At 38.2% G+C, this 17,402-nt stretch overlaps 2 protein-coding genes across 2 annotated transcripts; both read right to left on the reverse strand.

Moving 5' to 3' along the window:
- Window positions 1-1,086: 1,086 nt before the first annotated feature.
- On the reverse strand, window positions 1,087-9,548 carry LOC103451613 (DExH-box ATP-dependent RNA helicase DExH5, mitochondrial-like). Its single transcript, XM_008391025.4, has 19 exons — window positions 8,980-9,548; window positions 8,116-8,270; window positions 7,954-8,041; window positions 7,398-7,634; window positions 7,191-7,286; window positions 6,743-6,931; window positions 6,478-6,637; window positions 6,272-6,402; window positions 5,922-6,089; window positions 5,569-5,841; window positions 5,138-5,332; window positions 4,560-4,763; window positions 4,141-4,210; window positions 3,887-4,035; window positions 3,361-3,666; window positions 2,992-3,051; window positions 2,753-2,905; window positions 2,481-2,591; window positions 1,087-2,270 (listed from the first exon to the last, which is right to left on the reverse strand). Exons 1-19 carry the CDS (start codon window positions 9,280-9,282, stop codon window positions 1,803-1,805), a joined length of 3,516 nt encoding a protein of 1,171 aa, XP_008389247.3. The 5' UTR covers window positions 9,283-9,548; the 3' UTR covers window positions 1,087-1,802.
- Window positions 9,549-9,879: 331 nt separating this feature from the next.
- Window positions 9,880-12,797, reverse strand: LOC103414232 (fructose-bisphosphate aldolase 3, chloroplastic-like). Its single transcript, XM_008352631.4, has 6 exons — window positions 12,448-12,797; window positions 11,448-11,717; window positions 11,234-11,343; window positions 11,021-11,111; window positions 10,570-10,839; window positions 9,880-10,401 (listed from the first exon to the last, which is right to left on the reverse strand). Exons 1-6 carry the CDS (start codon window positions 12,607-12,609, stop codon window positions 10,123-10,125), a joined length of 1,182 nt encoding a protein of 393 aa, XP_008350853.2. The 5' UTR covers window positions 12,610-12,797; the 3' UTR covers window positions 9,880-10,122.
- Between the last annotated feature and the right edge of the window lie 4,605 nt (window positions 12,798-17,402).

Below are 17,402 nucleotides of genomic sequence, written 5' to 3' on the forward strand. Positions count from 1 at the left end.
ATTTGTTATGAAATGAGTGCACGATGTGATTGATGTTTTAAGAATAAAATATTATATATATATATATATATATACATAATTTAACGTGTTACAACATAAATAAAATATTAAAATCAGTACAACCGTTGGGGACATTATGATTTGAGACTTCAAGGAGACTTGAGAGCTTCATTTGGGCAAAAGAAAGAACCAGTCGTTGTCGCCTCTCTAAATATTTACCCAAAAAGCAACACGCTTCATTTTTTATGTGCCCTAACGTTCTATATATATATATATATATATATATATATATATATATTATTATTATTATTATTATTATTATTATTTTTCTTAGGAACATGATGGTCGCATAGACAATTTGGACATGAAAAGGGCAGAGATTTCCCAGCCTGTCCCATGCTCGTACCATATGGTTCAGATTTCATATTCTTTCAACCTAATCAATAACAGCCTAGATCCCCGACAGCCATATCGATGTCGCATTTCGAGGAAGAAGTGGGATCGAAATTTGCCTTCTGTGGTTTTCATATTTTAAACAATTAATTTAATTTTATCATCACAAAATGCAAATGATGCTTCGATTGCCTGTGGCTGGGAAGAACAAGGCTTCCGTTTGTTAGGTCAAGATTTGTTGTAAGATCACATACAGACCGACTACACTGTCACGGTTGTGTTATATTGCTCCTGATCATGAACGGCATTGCAACAATGTATCTGGTCCATCTAAGTTGCTTACAAGATTTTTGCCGAGAAGTTATTTTAATTGGAAGGAATTGTGGTCCCTTTTCTTTCTTTTTTCTTCAAAAAAGAAATAGAATATGTTTTAATAACCGAAATCAAAGACCCATCAGCGGTTTTATCTCCTATGTTAATTTAATTTTCAGTCACATGCAGGAAGTCGTCATGGGCAATTGGGTATGGATAGGTTCCCACATGCAAACATGTAAATTTGTAACACTCTTTGCTTACTCAAGTTTGACAGCACTACGAGAAAAAACTCACCTATCTCATGTTGCATGCCGCTTTCTGTTTCATGCAAGTTTCTCTCTGCCATTGGTGCGCTTGACCAATTAGGGAGTCCAAATATAACCGGGTTAAATCCAACCGGAGCAATTTCACCGCAGTTATACTATGAATATACTGGGAGCCATTAGGGTTTTTTTTTTTTTTTTTTTTTTTTACAAGGAGCTGGTTATTAACAAGAGGGATGAAAAGAAAGTTACGATTACAGTACAATAGCCTTGCAAGCTATCCAGAAGAATAATATGTTACAGCAAAGTGAAAATCCGATCCGGCGATGGCGTGCGAAATCACCTTTTTTTACTTGTGTGAAAGCGTTGTGTATATTTCTCCTTGACACTTTCTAAGTACTGTTCAACTACAATTGCACCCATCTTTGATAAGCTCTCCTGGTCACCATCAGTGTCTTGATCCAAATGCAACAACTGAAATGGCCAAAACATGTCGATTTCCGTGTCGTCAACTTTAGCTCGATGTAGCTTTGTGTCCCGAGGCAGATGATCCACCAAGCCAAAACCAACCACAAGTTTGGCACCTCGGATACTATTTGTTGGTGATGTCTGATCAAATGTGGGTGTAAAAGAATGTAGATAAAAGGCCAGATCCGCTGGCTTTTATATGGTGATAATGCTGCCCGACCTTTACTGTTTTCTGCGGCAGGTAGCAAGTCGGACATTGCGACCACATTAATTCTAAGTCTCTCCGAAGCAAGCGCCACAAGTTGTGCTCACCGCTCTCTCATACAGTCCTTTTTCGAGAGGGAAAATCGGCAAATAGTTGATTTAATTGTGGTCCTTTTTGCTTCTCTTTAACATCATTGACATGTGATTGATGTCCTCATGGCCCATTTGTGTTCCACTCACCAGCCACTGAATGGCCTCCGCTGCCGCATCTTTTTCTGCACTCTTCTTGTTGTTACATGGGTGGCCCATAATTTGCATTCCGTTAAACTCCACTGTAGCTCGGAACTGGCTGTTCTTCAGTTGCATAGTTTTGTAGGTAGGAGCGTTGTATCCTGCTCGTGTGAGCAATGTCTGGAGCTGACTCTTAGAATTGTCACCCCCGGGTCCACTTTCAGTTCTTGAAACCAAGGCTGGCTGTGCTGCCACCACAGATGGCTTTGACTTTGAGAGTGCAAGGACCTGGCGGCCAAATACAAATCTACCTTCGCCTTGATCCTCCGAAAGCAGGAACCGCATTGCAGAAAGAAGTTCATGGTAACTGTGTGTGTCCATCCTGGGGTTCAGTAGCTGTTCAGGATTCACAATATTCGACATTAGCCAGAGGTAACATGCAGAGAAAATATATTCAAACCTCACATCAACTGCAACTGGGAAAGTAAATTAGAAAGAGACCCGAAATAATAAAATATATATTTATACATAATAAATAAGTAAACTATAAGAACAGAAACAAGGTCAAAACTTAGGAGAAACTAAGTTCGTAATAGCTTCACTTACTTTGATTTGAATTAACTGGTCAAGTTCCCCTTTTAAGCATTGATACATTTCTGCTACAGCAGGCTTCATGAAGAATTCCAAATATCCTCCCAGCATTTTCAAGTGTCCATCCTACAAGAACAGGAAATAAATCACACTATATCACTAAATAAGGAGCAATAACGATAACAGAAAACAGACATAATCGAGCATGCATAAGTATGTCCCCACTCCCACAATCAGAAAATAAGTTACTTGACACATCCAGAAAACAACAGAAACGAAATACGTACGGTATCCCCTTTCGAAAAACTTCCACCAAATAGGAGGAGCACTGAGTCAGACACAGCTGTTGAATCCCGTAGGAAAACAGAGTTCACCTTTATCTTCTCATTGAAAACCAGCCACGGATATGGAATTTTGGAATCCCTAGCATTGACAGAGTTCTAAACAAATGAAAAAGAACATGAGATTAAATAGAAACAGAATTGGGGCCATATTTTTCTTAAATCTAATGCACAAGAATGCTTACCGAGTATAGCAGCACCTGCCCATCCTCCATTGTTTTCAGTGAAAATGACTTCTCATTGTGCTGCATATCAAATTATGCAAGTCCTCAAGAAAATTATACAAGAATTCAATCATGCTTATGTGTATCGGAGAAATCATACACATGAACTCACCAACAAACACTGAAACTGATAAAGCAATTTCAGTTACATTCGTATGGCTAACTTAACTTTCTTCCCAATTTGATTAGTAAGACATGGGTTAATCATGAGATAACCATCATGAATCCAACAGAGGGAGGAGAGTGACAGCATAAATTTTTTAGAGAAGTGAACAGCTTATATCTTGCTTAATTATAATCGGAAGGAAAAGAAAATGGATCTGTGCTTACCACAACAGAGCAGATTCCAGGATACAGGCCACAGCAAATAACTGCACGGACGAGATGCTCATCATAACTCCATGCGTTATGAGTGGTGGTGTTGGCATCAACAAGATCAGTATCCCTAAGCAAAGAGAAGAACTCCTTCCTAAGGGAATCAATAGCTTTCATCGATTGTGCTGAAAGAAAATTCTTCCAGCAATAGTCATATCCAGCAAAGTCTCTTTCAGCAACCTTCCAGCCCTCATAGGCCCGCACAAGTGCAAGGTGATCACTATTATCTCGGGAAAACTGAGATTTTGCAGCCTCAGCAAGCTACAAAGACAAACAAATACAATAACCTTAAATTGTTTCCAATGATAATGACACAGTGGCAAATTATAAATCTGATGCAACTTTACGATCTTGCACCTCCACCCAAAAAGACTAAAACAAACTTCAGCCAACAAAGCATTTATCTCAATTTGCCTCCACTCCAGTTCTGTCCAAGAAATAAAGAGCATGATAGATATAATGAGAATGGAGAGTGGCTTACGTCTTTCTTGTCAAATGGTGTTAGGAAAGGATCTCTGACACTAAGCCCAGAAACAATAGTCAAAACTGGATCCAGGCAGTTGAAAATGGCGCCTAGCAAGAGCATCTTTCCAAGTTTTGGCTCCACAGGAAGCATAGTTAGATAGCGTCCTGTCAAGTGATTTCGACTTTATGACTTTCAAATTTAATCTCTCAGCCATTACAAAGAGTTGCAAGCATCACAGTGCATAATTGAAATAATACATATCTTCCCACCTAAAACAGTCAGATTCTCTTTCTCATCCAAGGCCCCAGTGATCTTTAAATACTCTATGGCGTTTTGCACCTGTAAAAGATATCAAGAGACAAAATGTGAATTGCAGACAAGCAGCAAAATGTGAGTGAGAATAAGCACAACATAATTTCAGGAGGAACAATTTGGGGTAAGCCTTGAGCTGCACGTGTGCAGGGTGCAACTAAAACACCATATGCCACTAAGATATCATGACAGACATTAATAAGCATCTGCACTAAATGCTAAGGAATTAACAAGCTTAATTAGCGCAAGAAAGTAGAGCTACAATGAAAAGCAAATTACAGCTATTCTCAATAAGCTTTTCAGCAACAAAAAATTGTGCAACTGAAGATTTAAGTTAAAATAATATTAGGTAGATAAATATAAGATAGACTTTTACCGCAAGTAACTCTGGTGACTGCAGAGCCCTAGATAAGAACTCAGAAATGCTTCCGAGGTTTAAACTTTTTATTTGCAGACACAGAGACTGCAGAGGTGTCCTCAAAATCTCTGGTAACTGATACTCTGCAAATGCGTCATACACACATCTAGGATAGAGATGATAACATTCCCCGGGCTGGACACGTCCTGCTCTTCCTCTTCTCTATAATATATAAGCAGAGAGGAGCGTAATTAATCAAGGTAACAGACTGAAACTTGAAATGTACTGAACATTAAGGAAAATCAAAGTGGCCCACATGAAATCACATAAGCATGCACACACATATAGAAAGAACAACATGTAAATAAGCGTTTATAGCCTGTCGCCCCTGTTGGGTGTTTAGTGTTTACACAGAAACTCTAATGATCTCAAGAGAATTATAAAGTAAAAATGTTAATTTAATGGAAATTGTAATTACAAAAATAATTTCTGCTACTCATTCTACCACACATGCATGCACACAATGATGTAGGTCAACAACCGAGGAATAGATTTCATCTAAGAGACAAAAATCTTCAGCCAGAACACATCCTTACTTGTTGGGCAGAAACCTTGGAAATCCAGGAAGGAAGTAAACAAGGAGTATTATTCAGTGCGTCATATGAAGTCTCTTTTGCCTTTCCACAATCAAGTACAAAAACAACATCATTAATCGTGATGCTTGTCTCAGCAATATTAGTAGCCAGCACTATTTTCCTCACTCCATCCTCAGGCTCATCAAATATTAACCTCTGCATGCAGTCAACATGGAAATGATAAAAAAAAAGAAGAGAAACCACCATATGAAACTGGCCTAGAAAGTAGATTTGGTAGTAATTCTTTCATTCAATAAAGGTGAAGACAAATTATGGCAGTAGTAATTAATTAATTACCATTAACTAAAATAAATGCCTGAACAGCATACTACAAGCATACGCAAATAAATTATGCTAGAGATAGTACAATTATCAGGGCATTAAAAAATTACCTGCTCAGTACTCGCCATAGAACCATGGCATGCTAGTAACAAGACTCGGCTTGGATCACCTAATAGAGGATTGGCATGTAACTTTTCCTTCAGAGAATTGATGTCATCCCACCCAGTCATAAAAACTAGAATGGCACCTGGCTTTTCACTCTCACAGATATTGCACAAGAGATACTCGATGAGATAAAAACCAATACCATCAGGATTCCAACATGCTAGAGACTCCTGAGTCTGTAGACTATACCCCTTAAAATTGGCTGCTTTAAGTGCATCCTGAATACATTACATGAGGGCAAAAATGAGAAGACAGAAAATGAAAAAGAACAAAACCATTTATGCAGTAACTTGTATACCTCAACAACAAAAGCAATTTGGCTTTTCCTCTTTCTTGGTGCCTGTTTGCTCATTTTCCACATCTTATCTTGACCATAATCATCAATCTGATTGTATGGAGTTAATTTGCAGCCCGTAATTTCCAGAACATCCTCCAGAAAATGAGTTTGAACTGGATATGTAAAACCCTAGTTTAGAGGGAAAGCAACAAAGATAGACAAACCATATCAAACATTAATATCTATCTCCACAATCGTCATTAAGACTTCCCTCATGAAACAAACAGAAATATGCATTAATGCATAACACCCCTCAAATATAAAAGGTAATACACATTGTTAACGGAAATGCACTGGAATTTTAAACTTACTGGAACATGAATTATCTGAGCTCTACCAAAGTAGGATGAGAAAAGCTCAGAATCTAGGGTTGCACTCATCAAAATCAGCCTCAGTTCTGGTCGCCGAGGAAGGAGATCCTTGAGAACAATAAGCAGAAAATCTGGCATCAAATTATTACAGTGAGAAATCACCCTTCATATTGAAAACTTGAAGCCTTGATCTAGCTCTAATTTACCTTCATTCATTCCACGTTCATGAATTTCATCAACAATCACATGAGTTACACCTTTCAAATTTCTATCAACTAGCAATCTTCTCAACAAAATGCCAGTGGTGCAAAAGAGAAGGCGAGTGTCCCTCCCCTTCATACCTTCTAAGCGAACCTTATACCCAACCTAAGACCAAAGGAATGCAAGGAAAAGGTTAAAAGAAAAAGAAAACATCAGAGGTTCTTTTTATCTGAAGGGTAATAATTTGATCAAGTATCTGAGGAAACTCACCGAGTCACCCAATTTCTCCCCTCTCTCTGAAGCAACTCTTTCAGAAACAGACATAGCAGATATTCGTCTAGGCTGTGTACATATAATACTACAAACAGCTCCACGAACAGCTTCTATCTCAGATTCTAAAATGAATTGTGGAATTTGAGTAGTCTTGCCACAGCCAGTTTCACCTGATATGATAACAACCTACAAGTACAAAAGTGCCAAAAAATTATTATATTGCCATGTTACAGACCACCTTTGCATAATTGAACTAAAATAATTGCGTGATTCAGCATGTATCCATATCTACTACCTTACCTTTGAAAACAACCCAAAAGAAAGACAACGACTTAAGAGAGAAAAAAGCTGACCATCAACACAGGCCAACTACCGAATTGTAAAACTACGACCAAAGTCAGAACAAACGTCTCACATGAATTTTCCTGAAAATTTAATTACTAACCTGATCTCGTGAAATTGCTGCCAATAATGCATCCTTCTCTTTATAAGCAGGAAGACTTCTGCGAAGTTCAAGCATTTTTCTACCTTGAGGAGATTCCTGAAAGAAAAAAAATATTACAAATACATAGAACAAAACACATGAGTCATCGTATGAGTTATAACTGAATGCAGTCAATCATGCAGAGCAATATGCCAAGGTAAGACAAACCTGCCAAGCTTGTTGCTTATCACGCATCTGCGTACTTGTCCGCCAAAGAAGCTTTTCCATAACACCCTTACTTGACGCGAATGATTCTGGTTGCTCAAAAAGCCCTTCATCAGTAGCAATGCTGCCACTACTGTTTGATATCGAAAAGGAAAGATCTTCCTTTGTCCTAGACTTCTGGGAAAGGAACTCTCCAAGATATCCCTCAACTCTCCTCAGCAACCCATGAGGCAAGGTCACCTTTCAAATTTAAAAACCTTCACTTAAGAACCGTGTAGAAAGAAGTACAAAGAACTCACACATTAAAAACATCATGAGGTGGAGGGAAGCTGTCCTAAACTCCTAGCTAATCCATTGTTACATTTTCATATAAGTAAACTAATCCGTTGGGACAAATTAAAATAAGAAACATGAAGTCAAGAAATAAGGGTTATCAACAAAGGGAATCACCATTAGCACTGGAACTCAGTAAATTAAAGGCAGTATAGATGGCTGTCAACTTCAAGAGTACAATAAACAGAAACTTCAACTTTAAGGAAAACAAAACGATCAGAATTACCTCTCTCTGAGGGCGCCTATCATCCAGATCAAATCTGTAGTTTGGCAGTGGGACCTTACTAAAAACAGCAACTTTCGAATATAGATGGCTGTCAAAAATGCGTACGGTCAGACTTCTATAAAGTTATCGAAACACTTACATGCTGACAAAAACCAAAGATACCTATAAAGCCCCATTCTGCTTGCCAAAGCAGCTATTTTCTCAAAGTCGCATCTATCTTTTTTCTCCCTCGTAACCAATTCTTGCTTCTCCTTGTCACGTAACAGCGTGGTAAATTTCCGTTCCCACTCATTATCAGATGAGTAAGGACTCTGTGTCTGCAATATTCAGATAAACAAATACCATAAGCATTTATATATGTTACACCTTTCAACTGGATAGAAATCTCCGTAAACATCATGCCTTGATGCCTTAATAAACAGTCATAATGGTACGCCTTGGATTAACTTAAGAGGTAAGGGCTTGAAAAGGCTAAATTAGACACAGTATGCATTTCGAGCCATTAGCAGTTGATAAGAACTTCATACAGGGTAAAGGAAGACACTCCATCATATACTGTTTCCATAATGAGAGGAAAATGAGGTTGCAAAACTCCTCATTCCAACCGGCTAAAATGACTTGCTTATCGGTAAATGCGGACTTGAAATGCCTTTGAGTATGCAACGGGAAGCAGTAAAAATGAAATTGATAGACTGAAGCAGCTTCGCATTGAGCTGCTAACCTGAACTCCACAAAATCTCTCCACTACTTTCCAATCACCATCCGCAACCTAATCGCATTAAGCTTCTCATAAACTGCCAGCAATGCATATCGAAAATCGACATAGCATTTCACATCACACTAAGTAAACGACTCAATCAACAACCAAATTAAAAGCTAACATTGAAACACTCAACTACTACCACTTCAGAACTTCAGAGTCTGAGGCCTAATTGAAACCAAATTACCAATTCACACTCAGTAAACGCGCGGATTCCCCAATTAACAACTCTAAGCGCGCACACAATTCACATATAAAAACCTCACCGGATACGACGGCAACTGAACTTCGCGATCGGAGCCTTCCTCGGAAACGCCGTCGTCGTAAGCAGAAGAGTGCTGAAGCTTGGGCTTCTGAAAATGCTGCTGCTGCTGCTGCTGATTCTGGTAGTACGCCAGAGCACCAATGGTGCTGCTCCTCTGGTTAAGAGCAGCAGCAGTCTGGTTGTCGCGGAGCTTGGAGCCGACTGAAGTAGGGGAGGTGTAATTGGGGGTGGTGATGGCGGAGCGGGGGCGGTGGTGGGGAGGGACGTAGACGGAGCCGTACGAGGAAGGAGGCCGGTCCTTCATCGCCAGGAGTGAGGTTTTGGAGGAGGAGGCAATCGGTTTGGGAGGTGAAGGCGACGGCGACGACGCGTATGGGAATTGCAGAGACGGAGGAGATGGGTGGAGGAGGAGGAGGAAAGCAGAGGGAATGCAAGGTGAGGCAGAAAAGTGGCGTCGTGTTCGAGATCAGAGAAATGTCCGAATGAGTCTCCCCTCCGGAAGCGAAGAGTTGAGTGTACTTCGAGTTCGCACGTCAGCGCTGCACTTTCGGCTTTAAACTGCATCTTTTCAAGATAAACGCTTTCCGTATTCTGGTATTTACAGTTTTCTTATTTTTATTTAAAAACAAAAAACAAAATTAAATTCCCTCTGTGCCCGAATTTTTCAAGAAAATGTACATGCGTTTTCAGTTTTCCTAATAAAAATAATTTTAGATGACAAATTATGTGCAAGGTAAAGATGGGTATGCTGTCTTTAGGTACTCGCGTAGTTTTTATTTGTGCGTAAGAAAATTGATAAATTTAGAGTAATTATGATATTCGCGTCGGTTTTAAGAAAATAAGTTGCTAATGTCGTCGAAAAATGTAATCGTGGGAGAGAAGTGCATGACGACTTTTTAAGTGTCGATAATAATTCTCTTGAGAGAAATGTCAAAAAATAAGTTACGTTCGGCAAAACATATCCTTTTATCACCGGTCTTATTCAAGCCCTCGAGTCTTCTAACGGGAAAAAAAAGAAATCAAAAACTTTTACTCAGCATACATGAGCTAATACCGAAAAAGAAACTGCTGTAAATTACACCCGTCTCGAGTTTCAAACTCCAAGGAGAGGAATGAGTTGCCTCAGACTCCGGCTTCTGGAGGCTTAGTACGTATAGCCCTTGACGAACATTCCTTTCTTGGCTTCCTCGTCCTCGCCTGCAGCAGAGTACTTTCCTAGCTGAGCCAAGGAGTTTGCCTTTGCTCGCACCAGAAGTGCCTTTTGTGCAGCGTCCACGTTCTCAGGATGTCCTTGCCATGCCTTAAGGACAGAGTTCTGCAGGGCACGTGCGTACGAGAAGGATACGTGCCAAGGGTTGGGGCTTTGGTTCATTGCATTTAGGTTGAGGGTCGCTTCTGCTTCGGATTGTCCTCCTGACAAAAACTGTTAAGTGAAAGGAGCAAATATGAATCAGCCTTCATAGGTCAATGGTAACAAATATCATGAGTATTACGTTCTTGAACTAATATTTAAGGCCGTGTGAAGCTAATAGGCACAGGAGGAATAGCGCATCAGTTTACAGCTATTGCAAAAGTGATCGAGCAATTTTACCATGATTCCGGGTACCGCAGGAGGAACTCTCCTTTTAAGAACTGTGAGGGTAGCCTTTGCAATGGCTTCTGGAGTAGCCTTTTCCTTGTGTTCAGCCCCTGGGGTAACCATGCTGGGCTTAAGCAGGATTCCTTCGAACATCACATTGTTTTCAGCCAAGTAATAGAAGACTTCGGACCAGACCTTCTCTGCCACTTCAAGTGTCCTTTCGATTGGGTGGTCCCCGTCGAGAAGAATCTCAGGCTCTACAATGGGTACAAGACCATTGTCCTGCAAATAATTTTAAAGCAATGAATCACACAGGATCAAAAATACATACCAATTCATTGTTAACGACTTTTTAAACAAAAAGAAAAAACTAATTTTTATGTTTCAGATAACAATAGAAATTTCACTCTTACAACAGAAAATGTTTTGCAAAATCCAACTAGCTATCTAAAAGTGAACATACCTGAGAAATGGCAGCATAACGAGCAAGTCCCCATGCAGCTTCCTTAACTGCTAGAGCAGAAGGACCACAAGGAATGCTAACAACTGTACGCCTGCACATTTCAACCCGAGGACACTTGGATAAATTTATCTGTCAAATAGAATTATACCAACTGGACAGAACAATAATAGGACCTCTATGGAGCAGATGTCCACAAGAGATTAAATGACTTACCATTTAGCAAAACGAGCACCTTGCTTGTAGTACTCAGCAGATCGTGAAGCCAATCCATCTAAGCCTTGGCACCAAGATTCATTGTTTGATCCCGGCAGGGGAACCAAACCCTGAACCACGGAAAAAGTATGCAAATAACAATTAGGGATCTAATTCCAAGTATTTCAAGAAATTAATCAAGCTATAGAACACATATGTCCTAGTGGCCACATACCTTGTCAACTTTGATTCCAGGTACAATTTTCTGGTCACACAACACATCCACAAATTTCTTCCCATCGGTTGTAGACTGGTAAAGTGTTTCCTCAAAAAGAATGGCACCAGAAATGTATTCGCCGAGGCCAGGGGTGGTCAACAAAAGCTGCCTGTAAGCCTGTCGGTTAACCTCGGTATTGTCCAACCCAATAGAGTCTAACCTCTTTCCACAAGTTGCATTTGATTCATCAATGGCAAGTATACCACGACCAGGGGATGCAATGGTTTTCTGTACCATCCAAAAAGAAGCAAAAACAAGTTAAAGGATATAATAATAAAGCTGCGACGGAGAAATCAATTAAACCCAAATACAAGAAGTCTTATATCAAACTACATAGGGAAGCAGAAACACAAATTTCCAATTTGTGGTAACCAAAATCTTCCAAATACAAGCAGTGTTATATCAAACTACACAGGGAAGCAGAAACACAAATTTCCAATTCGTAGTAACCAAAATCTTTCAACGGTTACCAAATACTTTTCTTCTATTTAGAAAATCCATAAGAAACAAGAACAAATATATTAATCAATCAAAGAGGAATAGCACTGGACCACACGACGGGCCATAATAATTAGGTAGGAAAGTCACCATCTGAGGGAGTCGAACATGAGACACTTCCAAGTGAAGCGGAATACGACTAGAACTTACTAGTTACTACTTAGTGATAGTGACCTATTAATAAATTGAATTAAGCAAATCAATCATAGTGGAGAAACAGTTCATTTCAATCTTGAGTTCGAATTCACAAAAGTCTAATTCAACAAAGCAGTGAAAATTAAAATCAATACTGAAACAAACAAATCAAATCAAATCACAGAAAATAAATAAATAGTAATTCAAAAAAAAAATTCAGTCTAATATAGATTCAAGCACTCAGCCACCGATGAAATCAACAAACAAAAATTTCATTTTGTGCATAAATATCAGCAAATTGAAACTAAGTTAAAGAGATGCGCACAGCGGTTAGGACGAGTTCGTCGGTGTAGGCCTTGGCTCGGATCGGGACGGCGACTCGGCGAGTAGCGAGGCTAGTCGATGATCCTGGGCGCTGAGTGAAGGACTGCTGTCCGATCCACTGAGATGACGACGCATTAAGCTTCGCGAAGCTGGAACAGGCCATGGCTTCGAGCAAAGACGATCGAAATTACTTTGGAGATGTCGACTGGTTGTTTGTTTCCCGAGAAAATGTGGGTTTTCTTGCTGCTTTAAGTCTGACGGGGGTAGGTGGCTGCGAAGAGAAAGAGAGAGTGATAAAAAAACAAGACGTCGTTAATCTTTGGAGAGTCCGCGGTTGGCGTTACGGGTTGTAATGGGACAACAAGCAACGTGCGAGGCTAAGTGCCAGTGAGTGATTTACCAGATTACCCTCTCTTAGAGCAACTCCACCCATGAAGCCCTCCTCCTGGCAATCTACTATTCAATCCACCCTATTTGAACAGTAACTGCCTTAAATGAATAGTAATTACCATTAATGAACAGTAATTGCCATTTACATCTCCACCTTTGGAACCCTCCCCCTGACAATAAGCAATAAAAATAATAGTTTTTTATGTTTGTTTAAATAATAAAAAATTACAAAAACTATCTCTCTCTCTCTCTCTGACACAAAAAAAATAAAAAATTACAAAACCCTCGGGCCACAGGCCCGTCGACTCCCCCACCCCCCCTTCGCTCGACCTCCCACCCTCACTCGGGCCCTTCCCCGCTGGATTTGCTCCCACCGGCCCAAGGGCCCTTTCTCCTCACCTGACGCCCGAGCAACCAGCAAGGCTGGAGTTGCTCTTATATGACTACATTGTCCTTGCACGCTGCCGAGGAAAAGAAACTGGGGGCATCAAGGTCATCTTCAACCGAGCCGATTAAAGGGTTATAGGGTTAAAAATAACTCGGAATAACATGAAAATCGTCTTCAACCAAGAGTTAGGTCAAAAGGCTAGTGGGCCCCACCTAGCTAAAACCCCTAATCAGGCCAGCGAGCTGGCCATTTCTAGCTAGCGCCAGCTCTCCAGCTCAACCCATTTGAATGTCAACGGTTACCTGGTGTTAGCATGATGCCAGCTAGCTGATGTCATGCTACCGTCAGGTTACCGTTGGAATTTGATTTTTTTTTTTTTTGACGAATTGAAGAAAAAAAAATCTAATTTTTTTTCCTATAAATACCTTAGGCATTCATACATCATTTCTCAAATAATTTTCATCATTTCATACTATCTTACCTCATTTTATTTTAATTCTTCACATTATATTCTCTTACCTCTTCTAATAATCTTTCCTTTAATTTTTTCAATAATTTTCAAGTAGCCACATCTGCAATGAAAGAAAGGGTTTAGACCCGAAAAGAAAATGAAACTTTTTGCAAGGCTTATAGATTGGTCTCAAAAGATAGTGTCAAGGGTAGTTCTCAAACAAGTGAAGGTGTTTGGACTTGAACGTCCAAAAAGTACTTTGAGTTCTACGAATGCACCACTCCACCGAATCCCCATAACCACGAGAGTTGTTCTTCAAGATGGAAAACAACACAATCTCCATCCTAGTACTACTTAGGGGAGTTATGCAAACTTAAACAACATTAAACAAAACATTTAACAAACATAAAACTTAAACGCCTACTCCATTGTTCTTTTGGCCCAAATATGTGGAATAAGATCCTGTTGTAGGTACTTGTTTGTGACACGCGAACGTATCATCCTATGACGTCTCATGTACTTATTTAAAGAGGTATTACCAATTATTAGATCCAAAGGCAAATTAGGTCCATCATATATTTTCGCATCAGCTGGGGAGACATAGGCCATCATTCGAAGTGCAATAGTAACATTTTGATGAGGTGAGAAACCAGAGCGGCCCGCTCTATCTATCTTCTGTCGAAGGTATGGATTGACATTTTAGACATCATGAAGTAAACGCTCAAAGACACGATGCCTCATCTGGAAGCGACGTCTGAAATCCTCTTATGTGTACACCGAGTCACCGAGTTGGAGTTAAACTAGTTGTTCATCAGAGTATGCGATCTCTCTATTTCGTGGTTTGTAAGAGTGACCACCAACAGAGCCACCCCATTGAGGTTGTTTTTCAGTTTCCTCACACGTCATGACCCCAGCCATTGCTGCCACATATATTGTGTTGCGCCATGCTTCATCTTATTCATCGGACTCCTCATCTTCTCGTCTCATCTGCGCCCATTTATCTTTCTATCTGAAAATTTATTAAGATTACATAAAGATAAGAAATTTGGAGAGTTACTCACTCAAGCGACACATGTTATTCAAAATTATATCCGAAAAATTATTAAGATTACATAAATATAAGAAATCTAGAGAGTTACTCACATTAGCGACACATGTGACTTTAAATCCTGTCCAACAAATTATTGAGATTATATAAAGATAAGAAATCTAGAAGCTTATTCATTTGGAGACAAATGGCACTTAAAATATGTCAAAAAACCTTATTTTAATATGGTGGTTTAATTTAAGGGGTAAATGAATTTTAATCCTTGTATTGGATTAATTTTTTATTAAAACCTGGTGTAGGATTAGATATCTGATCTTAGTCCTCCATGTCATCATAATTATTATAACTCATATTTTGTTATTTTTAAACTCTTTAATAGCTCTTTTTGTTCCTATTGTGCCCCTGTAATTAATTATTCGACCTTCTTGGTATGTTCTAAATTATTAGGAACTAATTTTGACTTTGATTAATTTATGCTTGATTTCTTCCATGATTATGGTGCCTAAAAAGATTTTTCATACCATCATGCCTAAATTACAAGATGAAAAAAGTTAAGGTATCACATGCATAATACATCAAAAAAGTGTATGCATCTAAATATTAGTACCTAACTAAACACACCCAAATTATAGTACATAGTTGAAAACACCTAATCATAGTACCTAATTGAATGCACCTAAATCATAGTACCTAATTGAACGCTAAATCATAGTACCTAATCGAATGCATCTACATTATAGTACCTAATCAAATGTGTCTAACTTATCGTACCTAATTGAGTATAGATGCAATAGATCAAACCCAACTCCAAACTCAACAATTCATACACTGACAAAATGATCAAAACCCGATAATAAAATCAACCAACATAAAATAACAACAAAAACTAATAAAATAAGAAATATTACAAGCACAATGCCACAAAAAAGTTACTGACCCCATTCTCTTCGTTGCAAATCATTGGAATCCACATAGATACACAAGCCATATACCATTCAAAACCAACAGAAAGAAAATAGAGAGAGACCTACTACAAATGATGAGAAAAAGGGGAAAATCATAATTAGAAGATGTGTGTGAATAAATCAGCCAATACATGAATGGTTTGCCTAATCCCGTTTTCAATTGCAAAAGCCTAATCTTTTTTTTCAAAGAAGCCTAATCTCTAATTCCTTTGATGTTGCATCTTTAAATGCCGGATGCTCATTTTGAATTAAAAAAAATATCATTCAATTGTGAACCATTTAATAGCAATATTTAGGGGTAATATAGGAAGACAAAACATAGTAAAATTACATAAAAGAAATTAATTATGACGTGGAATATAAATGATGATTTGGACACGAGTCAAAGGACTAAAATTAGTTTTTAATCTTACTTATGGTATTTATCTAAAAGTAATCATTTTTAAGGACTAAAATCTAGTTTTCTATTAATTGGGTTAATTCAATTAAAATAATAAATTAGTCGGAGATGATTTTTTGTCAAAGCGTTATGTTTGCCCTTTGGCCCCCTTTATTGAAGATGATATAAAATATGACATGATAATGTTTATTAAAATATAATTTCTTTCAGGGCTATAGGGTTAAAAAAAAAGTCATTTGACCCCATTCGATTCGAGATGACCTAAATGGGTCGGGTCATGTTTACCCTTACCTAACAATTGACAACTTGCAAATGCGGCTTGCTTTAGGTTGGCGGAGAAAAAAAAAACAAAAGAGAAATGTTGCGCAATCTCTTTACATTTTGATTTTTTTATTTCAAAAATAAGAAATTTGCTTTTGTCTAAGAATTAAAGATAAGTAATTCAGTATTGGGATCTGGTGGTATTCCTCTTCACTTATGAATGAGAGATCTTAAGTTTAAATCTCGTGAATGATGAATTTGATACTAAATTAGGCTGCCCATTATGTGGCTTAACTGTAGTATAAAAAAATAATATCAATGTACTAAAAAAAAAGAATTAAAGATAAAAAATAAAAAAATTATACGTAAAAGTTATTGTTTATGTGTTATTTTTATTTTGCACGTTGCTTTAGCGCGCAATGGCACTATGGCAGAAAGCAATTATCTGCCCTTTTGCGAGTTTCATTTATTTTGGCTCTCCTCTCTTTAATAATTATTGTTTAAACTATTACCGCTATCACGCTAATAAAAAAAAGCTCTATTTTTATTTATTTATTTGTTATAGAAATGTATGTATGATATTTTTACTTTTAGAATGACAATTACATCTCTAAATTTGGTTAAAAAAATGTTGCAAGTATTGTTAATTATGTGTTTGTCCACTTGAGGCGAACATATAATATCCCAATACTTTTGCACCTTTTTATGTAAATCATAAGTCTATAAATAAGTACTCTAATGAAAATGAAAGATGACCTTGATTTCTCCTTCACTTTCTCTCTTGTATGTCCTATTTTCTCCGACTCTACACTTTATTTTTAATACATTATCACCACAATTGCTTATCGATTTTTCTTTCTGTATTAAAATAGAATTAAACACCACAATAACAATGCAATGAAGAGGAAAAGAAAGCGATCTCCCATCTCTTTCGTGATTAGGGGTGCAACTTGAGCGAGTTGGGCAGGTTGGAAGGTCAACTCAATCCTAACTCAACTTTTACAATTCGACTTGGATTCGGGTTGGGTTTCATTCGGGTTCATTTGTACTCAA

This window comes from Malus domestica, chromosome 13 (genome assembly GCF_042453785.1).
Source record: "Malus domestica chromosome 13, GDT2T_hap1".
Taxonomy (NCBI): Eukaryota; Viridiplantae; Streptophyta; class Magnoliopsida; order Rosales; family Rosaceae; genus Malus; species Malus domestica.

Coding starts and splice junctions, on each gene's coding strand:
- LOC103451613 (XM_008391025.4), bottom strand. CDS start 9,282: ATGAAGGACCGGCCTCCTTCCTCGTACGGCTCCGTCTACGTCCCTCCC. Junction 6,403..6,477: donor TGAACGTGGAATGAATGAAG/GTAAATTAGAGC, acceptor ATTTGATGCCAG/ATTTTCTGCTTATTGTTCTC. Junction 4,036..4,140: donor AGAGAATCTGACTGTTTTAG/GTGGGAAGATAT, acceptor ATCACTTGACAG/GACGCTATCTAACTATGCTT.
- LOC103414232 (XM_008352631.4), bottom strand. CDS start 12,609: ATGGCCTGTTCCAGCTTCGCGAAGCTTAATGCGTCGTCATCTCAGTGG. Junction 11,718..12,447: donor ACGAACTCGTCCTAACCGCT/GTGCGCATCTCT, acceptor TGGATGGTACAG/AAAACCATTGCATCCCCTGG. Junction 10,402..10,569: donor CTGCGGTACCCGGAATCATG/GTAAAATTGCTC, acceptor TTCACTTAACAG/TTTTTGTCAGGAGGACAATC.